General features: G+C 32.7%; 3 protein-coding genes across 6 annotated transcripts; 1 reads left to right on the top strand and 2 right to left on the bottom strand.

Moving 5' to 3' along the window:
- The first annotated feature begins 311 nt into the window (after positions 1-311).
- On the top strand, positions 312-3108 carry LOC105762983 (phosphoglycerate mutase-like protein 4). Of its 2 annotated transcripts, XM_012580981.2 has the most exons (6): positions 315-489; positions 1231-1311; positions 1562-1690; positions 1922-1984; positions 2179-2303; positions 2739-3108. In XM_012580981.2, exons 1-6 carry the CDS (start codon positions 397-399, stop codon positions 2929-2931), a joined length of 684 nt encoding a protein of 227 aa, XP_012436435.1. In that variant the 5' UTR covers positions 315-396; the 3' UTR covers positions 2932-3108. The 2 variants fall into 2 exon arrangements, with proteins under 2 accessions (XP_012436437.1, XP_012436435.1); XM_012580983.2 differs by lacking the exon at positions 1231-1311 and having other exon boundaries at positions 312-489.
- A 133-nt stretch (positions 3109-3241) lies between these two features.
- On the bottom strand, positions 3242-8042 carry LOC105762982 (protein LAZ1). 3 transcript variants are annotated; one of them, XM_012580979.2, is made up of 8 exons: positions 7645-8021; positions 7499-7555; positions 6693-6801; positions 5610-5794; positions 5432-5520; positions 4840-5101; positions 4401-4652; positions 3242-4040 (listed from the first exon to the last, which is right to left on the bottom strand). In XM_012580979.2, the coding sequence occupies exons 1-8, from the start codon at positions 7780-7782 to the stop codon at positions 3690-3692; spliced, it is 1443 nt and encodes a 480-aa protein (XP_012436433.1). In that variant the 5' UTR covers positions 7783-8021; the 3' UTR covers positions 3242-3689. The 3 variants fall into 3 exon arrangements, with proteins under 3 accessions (XP_012436433.1, XP_052481312.1, XP_012436434.1); XM_052625352.1 differs by lacking the exon at positions 3242-4040 and having other exon boundaries at positions 4463-4668; positions 7645-8042; XM_012580980.2 differs by lacking the exon at positions 3242-4040 and having other exon boundaries at positions 4489-4657; positions 7645-8039.
- A 2217-nt stretch (positions 8043-10259) lies between these two features.
- On the bottom strand, positions 10260-12519 carry LOC105762981 (lysM domain-containing GPI-anchored protein 2-like). The gene is given in 5 exon segments (XM_052624837.1): positions 10260-10565; positions 10691-10884; positions 10981-11095; positions 11098-11100; positions 11724-12519. Coding segments are annotated over 5 exon segments (1047 nt in total). The 5' UTR covers positions 12367-12519; the 3' UTR covers positions 10260-10473.
- Between the last annotated feature and the right edge of the window lie 6877 nt (positions 12520-19396).

Raw genomic sequence — 19396 nt, 5'->3', positions numbered from 1 at the left:
AGAAAAAGAATGGGGAACAAAAATATAAAAAGAAAAAAAAAACTTGCATGGTCATTTAAGAAAAAGCAATGATGTTTCTTAAATACGTGATATATTTAATGTGGTACATCAAATAAACTTTACACTATAAACAACACTTAACATTAAGTGATTATTTGTAACACCTTAATAATGTGAGTGATAATTTTGTAAGATTTAAAAGTTGGATGACCAAAACATATTTTTAAAAATAAAGATTAGGCATGTTTGGTAAATTTCATGAAATAAACAACAATTTGTAACATATAAAGTGAAACCAAAACTCCTCTCTATCCAAACGCGGCCTTAAAAAGATAATATTGGCCGCAGGTTGGCTTTATAAGGGGAGAAGAAGAAGAAGAAGAAACAGCAAGAGAGATGGCAACATCGTCGTTTCTGCGTAACAGATACTGGGTCCTGAGGCATGGCAAAAGCATCCCAAACGAGAAAGGTCTTATTGTTTCTTCATTGGTTAGTCAATCCCTTCACCTCTAACGTTCTGTCTTTTGATTATGGTTCATTTTACACTTCTTTATTGCCTTGCCTGTCTGGTTTCTTGTTTTGTTAAACAATGGTTCATCCATCTTTTCTGAGTCTACCCAAAGTGAAATTTATCTATGTTTCTACCAAGTTCAGGATTTATGTTTTTGAGATGCCAAGTGATGCTATGCTCCATTTTAGCTATAATTTCTTTTTCATGGAGTTTGCCGAACCATAAAATTCGAACCCGGTTTTATCTTAGCTGATTCGTACAGCTATTTTCATGAAGTGACATACAATAGGTTTAGATTTGAATCTGTTGATGGGAAAATACGGGTTTGGCAGTTGATGGCGATTCACCCAAAGGCCGAGAGCCACAGCTCGTCTTCTAAGTCATAAAGGCTGGCTTATATAGTCCTCAAGTTACATGGGATTAGTGTGGGGTGCCTAAGGCTGCGTATAAATAGCGTATAGTCCACTGTCTGTAGTTATGTAATGTTTTGACGAGGTCATCTCTGAGATTGACCGAGCGAGGTCTCCATGCGTGATGGTTGACCTGACAAGGTCTTCCAAGCATGGTGGAGATGTACAACAGAATGCAACAACCCTTCCCTTTGCAAAAGAAACCATAAAATTTGTCACTCTAGACTGTAATTTGTATCCTTCTGCATTTGTTAGTTTCCGATTTTGCTACTTGGTGCCGGTTATTAACCATTGGTTAGAACTCACCAGGAAAATGGCATTCGCCTTGAATACCAATTAGCATCTGAAGGTGTTGAGCAGGCTGAGTTGGCTGGAAAATTATTCCTTAAGGTATCTGCTTTCTTACTTTAAACCGGTAGTTGCTGAAGTTTTTCTGAGATATCAACACTGAGTAATGAAACTAAACAAGTTCCTTGTATCTAGTTCTAATGGAACTAAACAAGTTGCTTCAGGGCTTTCTTTTGTTCCTCTTTTTCTTCACCTAGCCATGCCGTATGCATACAGTCATTCCTTTCCCCTTTAATAGGAAGGAAAAAAGAAAAGCTGCTTTATTTACAGATGGATTGCGTTCCAAGTGCAGGAACTGAAGGAAAATGACATACCACTTGAAAATGTGCGCATGTGTTACTCACCATTTGCAAGGACAAGACATACGGCAGAGGTTGTTGCATCCACTTTGAATCTTCCATTTGAGGGCCCTCAATGCAAGGTGAGCTATTTTATCATCTCTAAATACTCACAAATCACAATATTCCATTGGAGAAGAGAGGCACTGAGGGGATCAAAAGAAAGCTCATCATTGAGATGCTAATCATGTCTCTGCTTTTGATTCAGATCTTTTCTTGGCAAGATTAAAACATATTTACATGTTAGATGAAGATTTCTGTTTCTACTTTCCTACTCATTGGAAGTAAATAAAAACTATTGACTGGTTGGACAGGTCATGGAAGATCTTCGAGAACGTTACTTTGGTCCTTCGTTTGAACTTCTGTCTCATGACAAAGTAAGTAAAATTTAAGCAGGACTCAATTTACATTTTGCCAAGCAAATGTTACAGCTGAAGGATTATGAGGTCTACCATTTAAGAAATGAATTATTGGGTTTTGAAGATATTTGCGGCTGTTTAAGCAACAGCCAGAGAGTTTAGTGCTATTGGGCCTTTTGTCTTTCCTAACTTTTGTTCTACATCCTAAACAGTATACAGAAATATGGGCAATGGATGAAAAAGATCCATTCACAAGGCCAGAAGGTGGAGAAAGTGTCGATGATGTGGCTTCTAGACTTGCAAGTGCTATGGCTACCATGGAATCAGAATACGAAGGGTAAATTTTCTGCCTTTTCTTTTTGTGACTTTGGAGCAAACACTACCAGTAAAAAGTTCCATATCAATGGTAATTTCCGTTTTACCACACAAAATGTTTAGCAAACATCTCAAATTGTTAGAATGTCAAATTCCAGGAAATATATTTATAACATGAATAGCTCTGGACACTGGTGACTGTTGAATTAGTCATTGTGAGCAGAGCCATATGATAATAGGCATGGAGCATTTTTGACTGAAATCCTAAAACTCCTCCAAGAGTAGAAATTTGCTCAAGTTTTATGGCATCAAAAGTAGAATTGCTTACCAAATTGGTTCTTCCAAACATGCTATATCAATAACATGGTATGCAACATCATGATAACATGCTGATATTGATCTGATCTCAGATTGCAAGATTAGTTCAAGTTAATATACTCTTTAATTTCTGAAGCAGATGTACGATCTTGGTTGTCAGCCATGGCGATCCCTTGCAAATCTTGCAAACCATACTCAATGCAGCTTCAAAACAGATGGAACCAAGCTGCAATGACCTAGCATCGAGAATTCAAGCAGTTAGAATCCCTTCTATTCTTTCACAGCATCGAAAGTTCGCATTGCTTACAGGAGAAATCAGAGCTGTTCGATAATGAGCTGTTTCCCATAATATTATTTCTCGTGTGAAGTAATAATGTGGAAAAAATTAGCCCTGTGTTTCATGACTGAATGATGTACTTGACATTCCTTTGATCAAATTTTCATGTATTGTTGACGTTAACTTTAAAGAATAATTTTGAAGTGAGTCAGAGAGATTGCTTGGTCACAAATGGTAAAGACTCACAAATGGTAAAGACTAACTTGTAAGCTATTCAGGATGTTTCATGAATCGCTAATTACCTTGATATGGGAATTCAACATTTTCAGCATTCCTGTATTTATAAAACATTGAGAACCATGAAATGAAAACGCACCATGCCTTATTTATTACGTCATCAACATATGAATAAACATTACGTCATTTCATAGCACAAAGCCACATATATGTTCCAAATTACATTAAAGATAAAGCAAAAATGCTTTCAAATGTCGTGCATTTCACAGCAAGGATACAAAATGCTATTTATAGACATTAGTCAAGCTTTGATTCTGCCGGAATACCTTAGGCCGGAAAAAAACTTGCCACGTGGACATCTCTCCCAAACAAAAAAAGCAATACTTGATTCATTTTATGCAATGGCCATGCCCTGAATAAACAACTACCCCATTGATGAGAATATTGACAGCAAGAAACTTGAAACAAATCTTCAGCCGCCTCATGCAGAGATAATGTTCAGCAGCATATCTGCCAAAGCAATCACACCAGCCAGCATGTCTTGTGTTCATGTAACCACAATTTTTCATTTAAGGTTTAGTCCTTTGTAACCCATCTACTACCCCTGATCTGATATCCACCATAGCTCTGATCACTGCTGCTTTCTCCTCCGCTTTCCGCACTAGTATATCCCGATCTTCTACGATGTTTCTTTCCCCTTCCAATACCACTATCACTAATGCTCCCATGTAAGAGGGGATCATCTATGCCGCGAATTACCCTTCTAGCTGTTGTTGTAATGCAACTATCATCCTTTGTCTTTCTCCTGTCTTTATCATGCCTCTTGATGTTTTGTGAGATCTTATGCAGTTTCTCATTGAACTTAGTAATCCCCTTCTCAACAGGCTCAACTGCTTGGTTTACAGTAAATTTTACATCATTAACAATCTGCACAGGGAAAAGAGCAAGATTCAGCAGTAGTAATGTTGTAGAAAAACAATTTGGTCTCTGAAATATTTGACATTATAGGCACGTAAATGTAAACAAAGCAAAAAATAAAAGGTTTTATGGTCTAGAAAGCCCCCAACAAATATAGTGGGAGAATGCGTAACATACTTTCAGGTTTTCTATTATCAACTTAATCCCTATCCTCCTGAAAAGATGCTATTATGGAGAACCAACAATAAAGGTTCACCCTTGAGGTATTTACAGTATACTGTTATTATTTTGTCGCTAATTGTTAACCACTAATCTCTATGTACAATATGTAATCTAAAATTGCACTATTAGTATAAACTTAAGACTTACATATCCACCGCCACCAATAAATACATCCTTCACACTTTCTTTGATGGTCATTCCACTTCGAGCCTCTATGTCAGGCTGAGGTAGGCGTAGCTTTATGGGTCGCTCGCTGTCCCTAACCTCATCAGGATCAAGAGGGCAATCAACAGATGCATAGTCTCCAAGGACTGATACACTTCCAGGTATGCGATCTCCCATAAGCTCATAAGGTTTGGAAGGGAAAACATATAGGTGAACTACAGAAGCAATGCCCATCTGTGCTGGAGGAATACTATGACATGTCAAACTTTCATACGAGAAAAAGACTTGTAGAATTTACAAGCTTTTTTAATTTAGATTAACTGGCAAGCATAATGTTCCAGTTTACATACACAGGTTAATTTTTACATCCTTATTACATAAGTGCAAACCAATATTAAATAAGAGTGTTGAAGACATCTACCTCTATACAAATGATGAAGTCTTGCACACTTGACTTCAACTCCAAGCCTTCAGCAATTTTGCTTCTGAACAGACCAAGAGAATAAAAAAGGGCAATAGCTACACCTTGCCACCAAGTCAAAAACACAATTGATTTAAAAGTCAAAAACTTGGCCAATGGTTTTATGTGTGCCAGTTCATCATTTGTGACAGTATAAAATTGAACTAGACAGTATAAAGCCCATGATTGACTGAAATTGAGAACCACTGCCATATAAGGATACCTGAAAAAAGAGGAAAATTTGATAAGACAATGAGAAATTTATTAAGAGAGCCAATTCACTTTTCACTAATGATTATTCATCACTTTACTGCAACAACAGAGTACCAGAATGTTTCAAACAAACACTTTTGCTCTGCTCACAAGTGAAACAACATCATAAATTCAGGTTTAAGGTGGCTTATTGCTTAGTAGGTGAAGAACTAAAACAGGCATCGATACAATTCACAATCATTCAAAATTACATTGTTCTACCCAGAAAAGGTTTGCCTACAGACAATTCATACAAAATCCACATTATCACCAGCAGCATTCTACATTAATATCATCTTACCCACATCCCCATTTGAATTCTCCTTCACAATATACACCAAAAGCTTCAAGAATTAGTGATAAAAGAGCAGTCAATAACTTGATTATCATCTGCAGACAGAAAATACAACTACATTAAAAAAGGAAACAATGAAAGAAACAAAAATAATATTTTATTTCTTCCAGCTAAAAGCCCTTACATATTGGACAATGCCAAACTTGACAACTTGGTAAAACCATTGGCCAAGTTTCCATGGTCTTAGGATATAATTCATAGGAAAGGGGTGCTTAACAGTTCCCTTTTCACAATCGAGTCCCAATAGTGGAGTTTTAGAACTTGCATATCCTAGTCTCTCCATGAATTCAATAGTCCGCTCTTCCCCACCTTAAAAGCAGAAATTGAAAGAAATATTCCAATAAAATGATTTTCTCAACATGAGCCACAAATGTAAAAGTTATTCAACTCTGAAAAATGAAGACTATCATAAAATTAAAGGGAGAAGAAAAAAGTAAAATGAAATATTTAACAAATAGCCTCTATGATGGACCTTTGGAAACTCCACAAATGCATGTCTATCACAAGCTTCAATTTCTGAATATTTTGATAGTAATTATTGTTAGAATTTTAGGCCCCTAGTATGAAATACAAGAAAAAACTAGCCTGTATATCAGGTAGACAGAAGTATCGAACAGTCCTATTCCAATCTTCTTTTGTACCTCTTTCTTTAATGAAATATTTACAGTAAGCTTTTCATTTTATTTCATGTGTCATCGATAGCTCAATGCATGAGATTCTTAGAACAAACAACTTCAAATTAATACCAGTTACTGGCTAGTAACTGGAAAAAAAAGCCTAGAGCCACCATGTAAAATGTTGACTGTTGAGCCTTCAGAGCAAGTCATCATTGCTAAAGGTGAGGGCTGCAAATAATCACGACCTAGACCTTGCTTGAGTAAAACAAACAAAGTAGAGCACATTTTCTTTTAGAATTTAACTAGAGTGACTTGGGGGCATTATGAGTCAGCATGGTTTGTTAGACATCAGAAGAATACATACATTGTTAAACAGTGAGAAATGAAGAAGAAAAGCGTTGAAATTCTGTTCAAAGACATGGGAAACAATATCAGGGTGCCCAAAGTTCAGATTCAAGGTTATATTAAAAGGAAATAGCAAGATAATGCCACCACAGAAACTGTAATCTCAATGAAATAACAGGCAAAGCTGATACAGAAATAAGAAATAAATCTTTATTAGAACTTCAAGGCTCTAGAAATGGACATACCCAAGCAAGCAACAAGGTATCTTCCAAAGCAATACATGGCAAATGATTCATAGCAATCACGTAGAATCGAACAATAGACACTAATCGATGGATCCACCAATGATACAAACTGTTAACATAATCCATGTTAGCAAGACAAAATATAGCATATTATTGCACTGGATGCATGGTGCAAAGAAAAGCATGTTTAAAGCACCTTGCCCAAACCATACCTAAGACTAAAAGGCACAAGAAACTTAAAATAGTAACCTAAGCTTAATACGGATCAAATTTCATCCAAACACAAAATTAAGTAAATTCAACCAACCACAACTTTAAATCAAGTATGTTAGCAATTCAGCACTGGTGAAGATCATGCCAATGAATTTTACTTAAATGTCTTAATGTACATATCCAGATCAATGAATTTTACAAATATATAAGATGTATATTCAGCAATCTCGAAAATTTACTTCAAAATTTGAAAATAATCGAGCATGATACAGAAATTTCCCACTGCAAGTAGCATGACATTTCCAGAGTTGATCATAAACATTTAGCTAGTGGTTTTACCAAGTACATTCCAATAATCACCAAAATACCAACTTCCCCCAAACGATCCAAAATTGAATTAGGAACAAAGGACAACAAATTACGAGCATTTTGTAATTCATCAAAACTCAAGATACATGCTGATGATTTTAATATTAAATTATTAAACATTAATGCAAAACACTAAGATGAACTAAATAAAACATCTAGCTCTAGCTTCAAAAGATCCCACTAAACTAAGAAAATAAGTGAAAATCCAATGAAAAGAAACTCACTGATTCTACAGAATAGCAAGGAACCATAAGAATTACCCCGATCAAGAACTTCTGCTCCTGCTAGTCCAAGATCACCCAAGGAAAAATAAACAAAAGCAATATAAAATAAGCCAAAAACTAAAACGACTAAGAAAACAAAAGCTTGCCTCAGGATGCTTGTATGAAGAGAGGTGCTGGAAGATAAGATACACTGAAAGCGTAAGTGCTATGACTAAAAACACTCCAGCTATCAAAGTCGCCCAAATAGGAGGCGAATAACCCAATAGATAATCTGTAATCTTCATCAGCTATTAAACTTTCTTTTACCTTGATGACAATCAGCGTAACTTATTTTCCATTTACAAAAGCCAAGAAGAAAAAGTAGTTAAAAAATCAAAGGGTTGAAAATTTTCAAACCCTAGAAAAAGCTTTGACTTTGATCGATAGGTGAGGGGGGAAGCCGGCACGGACGCTGCACGTGTTACAGGGCATCTGACTTCAATCTGGTTCTTCTTGTGGCATATTTTTAGAGGGTTGATGTTTGGTTACTTGGTTGGCTCAAAATTTGAAAGAGATTTTTGGCAATAATATTACGCAGTAAAAAAATAGTTGTATTTAAAATATAAGTTAGGCTTGATTCAAGGCTCGGGTTTAGTTTGACCCATTTTCCAGTTTATAATATTTTATATTATATTATTTATAATACATAAAAAATAAATCTATACTAAATATATAATACATCTCTAATGAAAATATTTAAATAATGTTAAGGTAAATATAAAAAAAATTAATAAATAGAAAATATTTAAAATTATTAAATATTAAATTAAGATAATATAAATATTTTTAAAAAATAATATAGGTGAGCCTAAAATAAACTTAGGTCAATCTTTTGCAAATATAAACGGACTTGAACAAAATTTTAAACTCATCTTCTCCGGTTGAGTCGAGCTTAAGAAATATTAAAATATGTTAATATCATGCTTAAGCCGGACTCTACTCATAAACACCTTTACGTGTGTGTTTTAAGGATATCTATTCAATTTTGCTTATGAAATAGATTTGTTTAATGTATTCAACAAATAGTGAATGAGAAAAGGATTGAAGGAGTTAACTTATCATTTAGAGTAAATAAAATTTTATAATTCAAAGAAAATCTAAAATTATGGGCAGGAAAATTAACTGAAAATGTATGACATGAAATGCGGTAAGAAACAAACAAGCAATGAAATAAATGAAAATTTTGGACTTCAACAATTACTTATCTTGATAAAATCACATTTATTTATTAAGTAAACTTTAACTAAAAATAATTATATTTATTTTAGTCATTGTTCTATTCTTAATTATAAATTAATAAAAATTTAATTATTATAACTTTTATTTTATTTCAATTTTAATTAATAATTCTAAGTTAAATATTATAATTATTTAGTAATATAATGAAAAATAACAAGTATTCTCCTCAGTTCAAAAATTTTTCTAAACTCGTGCTTTTATATATATATTAATTATGAATTATAGATAAGGTGAAATGTTTTTTTAAAATAAGGATAACAATATAAAATAAAATTATCATAATTTAAAATTTATATTTATTAAACCGTCTAATTATATTCTATACTTAATTTTAAGTAAGATATCAAATATATTTCATAACTTAATTTTTCAATAATTTTCTGAAATTTTAACAATCTATCAAATAATACCTTAATAATTCTTTTAAAAAACCCTATTATTATCAAGCGTATGTGATTGAAATTGATGTAGAAGTTAAAAATATAATTCAATCATAAAATTTCGTAAAAGAAAATAAATTATAAAACCGGCACATTTCAATGTTTTAATTTTAATATGAATAATTAAAATATTATCCATATTTTTTAGTATTTTCAATTTAAAAATATCTAGTAAATAGAAACAACTCATTAATTAGTGGGCAAGTATTTGATATACTATTACTTATAGTGTACTTTTCTCTTATACTACAAGTAGTCTTAAAAAATTAACACGTGCCTTTCTTTTTAAATATTTTACTATATCTTTATAGCACACTTGTCAACTCGTAATCCTACTTTTGACATTTAAAAACTCTACTAACACTGACAGTGTACTAGACCTGCTAATGGGTTGGACCACTTGCTTAGGCCAAAGACCTACTTGAAAAATAAAAGGTTTAGACAAAAATATGAGGCCCGAAAAATAAACTTGGGTAAAATTGAAGGCTCATTTTCTATACGTGTAAAGCTTTAGGTAAAATTTTTTGGCCCAACCCAAATATATATTGTTATAAAAAAATAATTATATTAAATTACTAACTCAATAATAATCAAACCAATTACCCAAAACCTAAAAAAAAGTTTACCCAACTAAATAACCCAACCCAAAATATAAAAATTATATTTAAATACAATAAAACATTTATTATATTTATGGTAGTGTTTTTTTAATATAAATGCTTTTTAACGTGTTAGAAAAATTTATTTTAGTCTTGCATTTAGTATATTATATTTTAAAAAAAAACTTTAAATAAAAACTAATTAAAAAAATCAAATAGAGGTAAATTGAGTCAGACTCGAATTTACCTTTCTTAAATTAGATCGGGCTTAGACAGAAAATAAACTCATGTTTCGAGCCGAGCCTAGAATTAAAAAATTGATTTGGATATCTTGCATAGCCAGTATGAACCGATTTAGTCTAGCCCATGATCACAATTAAAATAAAGCTTCCGAGTATGGACCATAAGAGAAAGTAGCCAGAGATATAAAATGTTTCAGCCATATTTATCAACTAAAAACCTTTAGAATGAACTATTTTTATTTGAAAAAGTTTTGAAGCTCTGGAGATGACATTTCCAGTGAGCTTGTGAATGAGTTTATTCACTCAATTCAACAATTTCTGATATCCGTATATCATCAAAAATAAATTTCCTTTACATTGCAATAGTCTAATCATGATGTTGATCAACATAGGACTTCAATGGCAGCACTAACATTTCACTGGAATAAATGGAAACCAAGCAAGACCAAGATGAAAAGACAGTCCCAACTCGAATTGATTCTTGAGACATCATTGCTTGGAGGGGATACTGTTCCTTCAAAACAGAGAAACATTGTGAGTTCTAGGTTCGAGGAGATTAGGCAACACTTGAGAATATAATGGGGCACTGTCTGCAATTTAAGACACAGGCTTAAAGACTTATATTTTACTTACTTGAACAAGATGAGGAGTCTTGAACTAGGGTTGTCATGATGGTTGAGTTGTTAAAGCCGGCGTAGGAACATGTTGATCGATTGCAACCTGCAGCGGTGCTATTTCCAATAGACAAACCTTCGGCACCTTGGCATTTCATGGATGGGCATGTATCCCACTTGGATGGTTTATTCTGGGATGGTTCACAATGTAATCTGACCAAGACAGCATAGTTATATATGCTGAGAAAATTAGCAGATTGAAGGGCCAAAATTCCTGAAATAGTAAGGGGCTTGAAGATATAAACTTACGTCCAGTTGTTAGCAGCATCACACATGCATTTCACACAACCATTTGCAGTGAAAAGGTATGTGCCATTAGCAGCAAGTAAAGGGAAGTCGAAGGAGTCACTGCTTATGGATGAGTGCAGGCTGTTGAGAAGGATGGACAACATCAAAGATTACAACGACCATGACACAAGGTTATAAATGAAATATCAGTAATTTTTCACCACCTAGACCTAATGATAAAGCCCAAACACCCTGCACAGGAATGGAATGGAAAATAATACATAATAAAACCCAAATCATAGGATTATTTTGGTGGAACAAAACAGAGGAAAGGAATCATTCATATGTATGACAAATAAAAGCTACCCAACAACTAAAATTGTATTTTTATTATTCCCATTCCAAAAAAATCATCATAGTCAAAGTTATTGCTTGACACAACCATACCACGGAATTAAACATTTGCTAGTGGAAATCAGAAGTGGGAAGGAAAAATAATTCAAGTGGTAGGCCATATCATAGTAACATTTGAAAAGAACGGACTGTTCACACTATCGAATCAGTCTTAACCAAGTATAATTGTTATCTTTAATGAATTTAATGAAAAAGATTGACCAGAACTTGCATTGACCAGAACTTGCAGGAAAAAAATGGAAGTAACAAGTCCATCTACATATATCAAGAGATTCAAGACCCAAAATACAGTAACTTGCCTAGTTTAACGACAGCTTGTAGAGCGGAGGGATAAACAAAAGTTACTATACCTTTGAGAGGAACATCAATTGGTTGGTCAGCTTTTAAGTCACTGTCGGCTTTGATCCCATTAATCCTAGCCAAAGTCTCCTCATTAGTTCCAAACTCTTGAGCGATCTCCCCCAAAGAACTCCCTGACTTCACCATATGTGCGTAATGCACCACTTTCTGGCCGTCCACTTCATCGCAGCTACAGGGCAAGGGGATTTTGAGCTTGTCCCCAATCGTTATCAAATTGGCATCCCTAATATTATTGGCTGCTGCAATTTGCTGGTAAAGCAGTAACCGCGAGAACACCTCAGCTGCAATGTGGTAGAGGCCGTCACCTGGTTGAACGGTGTAGATAGGAGCACCGCTGGAAGTTCCAGTGTTGTTGTTGCACAAACAATTGATGGGGACTTTGATGACCTGTTGTGCGGGTATGGCATAGCTGCGCTTGGTGTTGAGAGGTAAGTTGTTGGCTCCAAGGAGACTCCTGAGGTTCTTGACGCTAAAAAGGGATTGAATGGCGCCGAGGTTGGTGTTGTTAACAGTGATGTAGCCGACCAATGCATGACATGTACTCGGGTCGCTCGAGCTACATTTGAAGCTTTGAGCTGCAGAGTACTGAATGGTGAGAACTGAGACCAAAACTGGAAGGAGAGCAAAACCCATGTTTCTGGTCTTCGCAAGAGATTTCCTTTGACAGTGGGTGGGTTTTTAAATGAGAAATGGTGCAGTGGGGTCAGTTAGGCAGGGTTACTTTTCATCCGAGACTTCTAAATCTGAGTTTTTCCTGCGCACGGAGCCTTGTTCTACACTTCTACGACAGTGTTTTCAATTTTGAAAAGTCATGGTTACAATGACCAGAAATTTCTCATGAATAATCCAACCATATATCAGTGGTCCAAGGAAATTTTCCAATTGACTTGCGACTTTCGGTAGTTGCATTTTTTAAATGAACAAACACGGCAAACACTTTTCTTACTTTTGGTCGTATAGCGGAAAAATATATAACCGGTCATTTTGATTAATAATTTTATATACGTATTTCACGGGCATTAATAATTATATAATAATTATATAATTAGTGCTACATAAAATAATTCTAAATTTAAAACAAAAATAATGCTAAAATTCTAATAATTTGTACAATACGATATTCCGTATATTTTATATCAAGATAGTCAATACCGTATCGAGGATTACTGTTTTCTATTGATACTAGTATGTACCAGTACTAGTCTGTCCCGATGTATCGTTTTAGATTTATCACTATTTAAAAAAATATTTGATATATATAAAGTATTTGTTAATGTCAAATATTGAGATTAAATAAATCTTAAATATGAAATATTCATAAAAAATAAAACTTTGATTAGAGTGGTAAAAATAATTTTAAAATGTTGGTGGCATATGTTCAATCTCACCATATGTAAATTTTAATATATATAAAAATACCCATCAATTATTTAAATTATTCTTTAATAACCTTCATAAATGCAATCTATAAGTAAACAAGCAAATTTTTTTTATAAATTAAACAATAAGATTTCCGCCTATAACATTTAATAATTCAAAATAAATAATAAAAATTTTAAATTCAAATTTAGAATTATTTTTTGGTACAAATAAATAACAAAAATTTTAAATTTAAGTTTAAATTATATTTTAAAATTTTTTGTACAAATAAAATTTTTAAATATAAATTTAAAATACATTTTAAAATAAATTTATTGGTATCGACCGATACACCATATTCCAGTCGATACGGGAGAAATCAACTGGTACGCACCGGCACCCTGTAAGGAGTGTTTCGCTTGGTACGAGTGGTAGCGGAATGTTACCAACTACCATACTTTATATCCTTATTTTTAGTATTTTGTTTGATCCTTAAATAAAATGTTGTATATTAGTTCTTGATACATGTTTTTTTGTCACATTTGCATTTATTTATCTTTTTAATGATTTTATTTTATTTTTATGCGTTTTAAATAATTAAATTTTAATCGAGTGTTTTCAAAGTTGAAATATGTTTACAGAACCTTGAGGTTTAGACTTGAAGTCCTTAAATAAGAAACTACGGTTATGAAGGAGGAAACGAAGAGAAAACAGTAGGTATTTTTTAATTGAAATGGAATCAATGAAAATTTTTATAATTGAATTATAAATGTGATTAGAATTTAAATATGTAAAATTAGAAATTTTGATAAATTTTAAATTTATTAATTTTGATTTTGTGAAATTATATCATCAATTTTTTGATTTTTTAAATTTCAATTTTAAATTATATTATTTCGTGTATATTTATTAATTTTGAATACTTATTTTGTATATTTTAATTTTATCATATTTAAATTGTTAAAAAATTAGGAGAAATATAAAATTGTCTAAGTGGCATAAAGATAAACTGTCCATGTGTCACTAGAATAAGTTATTCATATCAACTTTTTTATCTTAGATCTTCATGTTAATATTTACAGAAGTAGCAAAAATGTTGACTATGATCCACTTGGTTGATCCACGGTAGTAGCAGAAAACACTTCACAACATAACTCGTTTTGCAACTAAGTTATTGTACAGCATCTTTTTTATCAAAATATTTCTTGTACATATTTTTCAGAATTTTTAGCAGTATTTTATTATATTGGATTATGTTGAATTTAAGTGATTGAGTTTTCTTAATTAAAAATATCAAGTTTCGTTTGATATTTATTTCCTTATTAAAGACCTACTCGAATTATTTTAAGGAATTTGAAGTTTACGTGAATTGAAGATTTATCAAGTTAAAATATGTTTATCTAATCGAAGGCTTGTTACTGTACTTTATACAATCTTGTTCATCGCGAGTACCATATTTTAGTGCAAATTTTTATAAACAAATTGTTCTTTCTATTTAGTTTATAACTAATGTTTTAAAAACTAGATAGATAGTTGAATTGGTCAAACTACCGAATTTTAGTTCAATAATAAATAAACAACTAAAAAATCATAAGAATATAAAAGTATATTTAAAATTTGTAAAATTCCTTTATCGGAACTAATATACTAATCAGCCTGTCGAATCCGGTTTCCCACAACATTGCTTTTAAGGAAAAAGTAATATTAGTATAGCAAATTAATTCTCATGTATTGGGCCTCATATGTGTGATTTTAGAGAATGAATAATGCTGTACAATCATTCATTCTAGGATTAGTTATAAGTTGTTTGTGATGAAAAATGTGAAAGCAGCCAGATCTGTATCAAAATTAAAAAAAAATTGGTATGGAACTCAAACATAAGCATATGTATATATGCCATTAGAATCCCCTATTCAAGCACTTGCAATCAAACCCAGAATTATATGCCTAAAAAGTTCAAAACTGAAAAAGAAAGCTCTGGCACAGTTAGGGCACCAAACCCACAAGCTTCTTCAACATAATATCATCTGTATGCAACCTTTGAAATTCCCCACAGCCATTACGAGGTCTACGATCTCAATCTCTGCTCTACTTTTCTTATTTATTGATTTTCCTTCATCAATGGGATTAATGGCTGCCATCTTGGTGTATAAAATAGTAGCTTTTCTTAAATTTTAACCCTGTTTTTCTTTCGTGGCCCTCATTTATTTATTTATAATTTTAGAAATTTTCATATGTTTTAAAATTTTATAATTTTTTTTATGTATTCTGTTTTAACTTTTATTTTGTTTTTGAATTTTTTTATCATTACGGGTGATTAATTTACAATCTTTTAACTCTCTTTTTTTTTTCATTCTTTTCTACTTCTCATTTTGTTTTCTCACATTCTCCATTTCTTTTAACGCATCAGGAAGTCAAATTAGTAATGAAAAAAGAAGCAGAAAGTCGAAAGCCATCATTACCTATAACTAAAACCCATAAACCCATACCATCTGCTAACTATCAAAACCCTCTACCACCACCCATCATCTTCATTTCGCCCACTAACACATTCACCACTACCATGACCTCATTCATGACAAACCCAACAAAACATCCCCTCACCAAATAAACCTATGCTCAAATCAATCAAGAATCCAGTAAACAACAATTAATAAGCCCCAAAAAATCATAAAGAGCCAAAGGTTAGACTTGCAACAAAGAAAAATAGTGTAAAAAAAGAGAGAGAAATAGAGAAAAAGAGAGGGGTTAGATTCAAGTCGGGGGTTTGAGGTACTCCAACAACTTTTTGTTGATCCTAACAGTTAGGAAGGAGGTATTGGTGAGGAGGAGCACATATAAAAAAAAACCGAGCCAATCTAATGGCCGATGATGGAGATTCGGTCTTGGGTAGTTCAAAAGTTGGGGATTTTTTGAGATGTTTTCGAAAGGAGGTCATGGCAGTGGTGAAGGTGTTAGTGGATAAAATGAAGATGATAGATGGTAGTGGAGGGTTTTGATAGTTAGCAATGGTATGAGTTTATGGGTTTTGGTTATAGACAATGATGACTTTCGACTTCCAATTCAACTTCCTGATGCATTTAAAAGAAATGGAGAAGGTAGGAGAACAGAGAGAGAAGCAGAAGAGAATGTAAAATATATAAAAAAAAGAAGTTAAAAGTAATTTACCCAAATTTTTATGTCTTTAAAATTTTATAACTTTTTATGTATTCTTTTTGAACTTTTATTTTGTTTTTGATTTTTTTTGAATATTTTTGGTATAACCTTGGGTGATTTAGTTTATTGTCTAAGCTTTAATTCTACTTGAATTGGGGTAGTATTTAGGTAAAATCCTTTCAATAATGTAAATATATTTTTAAATAAATTTTTAGAATTAAGATTAAATTGATAAAATATGTAAACTTTGAAAGCTATTTTTTAAAATAAGGACCAAATTGATAAAATATGTAAATATTGAGAGCTTAAATTACCATTATATCAATTTAAAAATATTGCATCATTTTTACTTTAGTAATTTAATGGAAGAGTGACAAAAGAAATTGATGTGAATAAAGCTCATAATAAAATTGGAAATTTTGTAATTAGGTGATCAAACAAAAACACAATAATGCGATCAAACGTGTAATTTAGTCTATGTTTTCGTATATTTCTACCATTATCATAATATATTTTTGACATTATTAAGACCAAGCTGAAGTGTTGTAACACCCTATACTCGACCTAGAAGTTAAGACCAAGTCTGAAGGCTACATCAATCCATATCAGAATAAACCAACCTTTTACTACTTGAAATTCAACAGTTGAAAATCATGTAATTAGTTAAATCAAACATAGAAATTCAAACCTCCAAGGCACAATCCAAAATAACACGCAATAGCATAAGTTTAAAAAAAGGGTAAAATAACTATAGAGAATTGACCGAGCTCTTTCCACGCCAACCCGCCTAAGTTTGTGAGTTACTTGTAACCCAACAAATAGGCTAAATGAGTTTACACTCAGTGTGTAACTTATATTCTCAATTAAACAATAATATAACATATTTGATTTCAGTTCGTCTTTAATCAATCAAATTCTCAGAATCGAATATAGAAATAGACACAGAGTATCTCAGATGTAGATGCAGAACATATTAGATTCATATGCAGATTCCTACCCCTATCCACTACACACCATCTCCGTCCATCCCAACACACCAAATAGGGCATCAAGTACCCTTCCATCCCTACACACCGCGTAGTGACTATATGTCATGTTTCAGAATAATTACAGCATAGTTGCCAGATTAGAATGTGAAAGATCGCCAGAATTTGGAGTGTGTGTGGCTTAGCTACCGGATTCAGTAGATTATTAAACTGCCCACACTTCCTTCTTTATACAGTCCCAATACCGATGCAGATGCAGATTTAACAGATATCAGACATAAGTATACAATAATACAATTTCAGATCATGCTCATGTAATGCTATCACACTTATTTATAAGATCTCATAACAAATGTATATACCAAAATAACAAATTTTTAGATAACAGTTTCAATGTCTAATTCAGGTAATACGAACCTTACGATAGGCCTATGTTTGATTCGAACGATGATTACGGCCCTAGGGAAAAATCTTAATTTTTGGCCTATACGCTCATTTGGATTCATACGGCTTGGGTGGCCAGCCCGTGTGGTCCACACGGCCAAGCACACGCCTGTGTGACCCACAACCTAAAATTTCCTTCACACAGCCTAGACACATGCCCTAAATTCAAAATAGTGAGTTACACGGTCTAGACACACGCTCGTGTCCCTAGCTCGTGTGCCACAAATTCGAAAACAGTGAGTTACATGGCCTGCCACATGGTTTGACACACAGACGTGTGGCTCACACGGCCTACCACATAGCCTGACACACGGCCGCGTGGCGTCAGCAACCATGTTTTTCGACATTTGCTGTAATATATTGATTTCAGTGAAATTGGAACAGTAGTTTTGAGACCACAAATCCGAGGCTGAAAGAAATTTTATTTTAATATTATTTTATGGTCTATAGTATGATAGAAATATCGTATAAAAATTTTGTTAAGAAATTTTACCGATTACATGTTTAATTCGATAAAAAGGACCAAATTGCATAAAATACAAAAGATGAATTCTAGTAGCTAAAGGTATTAAATAGCTATGGAATTCAAAATTTGAGGTCCTTATATGATAAATAGGCCATTTAGTGGAGTTAGTAGATAAGAATGATTATTCATCATTGAAAATTAGTAAATTATTAAGGTTAATTTTGGAAAGATTATTAAATAAAAGATGATGAATGAATTAAATAATAAAATATCATCATTTTATCATCTTTCCTAAAATAAGACATGGAAAACCTAGCCATGATAGTTGAGCTCAAGCAAGCTTATTTTTCTTAATTAGGTAAGTATTTTGGTCCCATTTTTAATAATTTTATGTTTTCGAGATCGTAATAGCTTAATCTAGCTATCTCGGGGATTAATTTGTAAAACTATTAAAGTATTAAGGTTTTGTCAAGGATGAATATGGTTGAATTATGAAGTTTTATGGTAGAAAATGAAAGATTGTTGATATATAAACAACTTTTGTAAAGAGAATTTTGATGAAATTATGATTTAGGGACTAAATTGAAAAGATGGAAAATTCATGGAAAATTATGAATTTTATGAAATGCATGGGCTGCTATTATGATACATGAAAATCGGCTAGGCTTGGAATAAGGATTAAATTGTATGAATTTTATTTTCCGAGCCTAGAGACAAAATTGTAATTAATTAAAAGTATAGGGCAAAATAGTAATTTTACCAAAGATGTGTATTGGACTAAATTGAGTATGAATTGTTTTAAATTGAGTTAAATTCATCCGTTTAGATCCAGATAGATACAATACGGAGTTAGATCGAGGAAAAGAGAAAGTATCAGATTAGTAGCTTTTGTGTTTACGAACACTTATTGAGGTAAGTTCGTGTAACTAAGGGTCCGTTTGATTGGTGTAAAATGTTTTCCGGAAAACATTTTCTGAAATTTCCGGTGTTTGATTGGCTGAAAATATTTTCCTACTGTAAAACCAATTACAAAACAAGGGAAAAGAAGGTGTTAATTTTGGAAAATGTCTTACCGTTTCTAATTCGGTAAGACATTTTCAGGAAAATTAGAAGGAACACAAATCTTCCATTTCCCTTCCCCTTCCCCTTCCCCCATCCTTGATCGGTTGTTCCCATGCCCAAGAAAAACTCAATTCCCCCCAATCGAAGCTCTCGTCGTCTGACCGTCACGTCCTCCTCAATGTAGATGTGA

This window comes from Gossypium raimondii, chromosome 12 (assembly GCF_025698545.1).
Source record: "Gossypium raimondii isolate GPD5lz chromosome 12, ASM2569854v1, whole genome shotgun sequence".
NCBI lineage: Eukaryota > Viridiplantae > Streptophyta > Magnoliopsida > Malvales > Malvaceae > Gossypium > Gossypium raimondii.
This window is presented reverse-complemented; position numbering and strand designations above follow the sequence as displayed.

Bases quoted from the DNA above. Each gene is read 5' to 3' on its own strand.
- LOC105762983 (XM_012580981.2), top strand. From the start codon at position 397: ATGGCAACATCGTCGTTTCTGCGTAACAGATACTGGGTCCTGAGGCAT. The intron at 490-1,230 runs GTTAGTCAATCC...AGAACTCACCAG, and splicing joins GTCTTATTGTTTCTTCATTG to GAAAATGGCATTCGCCTTGA. The intron at 1,691-1,921 runs GTGAGCTATTTT...CTGGTTGGACAG, and splicing joins TTGAGGGCCCTCAATGCAAG to GTCATGGAAGATCTTCGAGA.
- LOC105762982 (XM_012580979.2), bottom strand. From the start codon at position 7,782: ATGAAGATTACAGATTATCTATTGGGTTATTCGCCTCCTATTTGGGCG. The intron at 6,802-7,498 runs GTGAGTTTCTTT...TTATGTTAACAG, and splicing joins CTTGCTATTCTGTAGAATCA to TTTGTATCATTGGTGGATCC. The intron at 5,795-6,692 runs GTATGTCCATTT...TCTGCTTTTAAG, and splicing joins ATACCTTGTTGCTTGCTTGG to GTGGGGAAGAGCGGACTATT.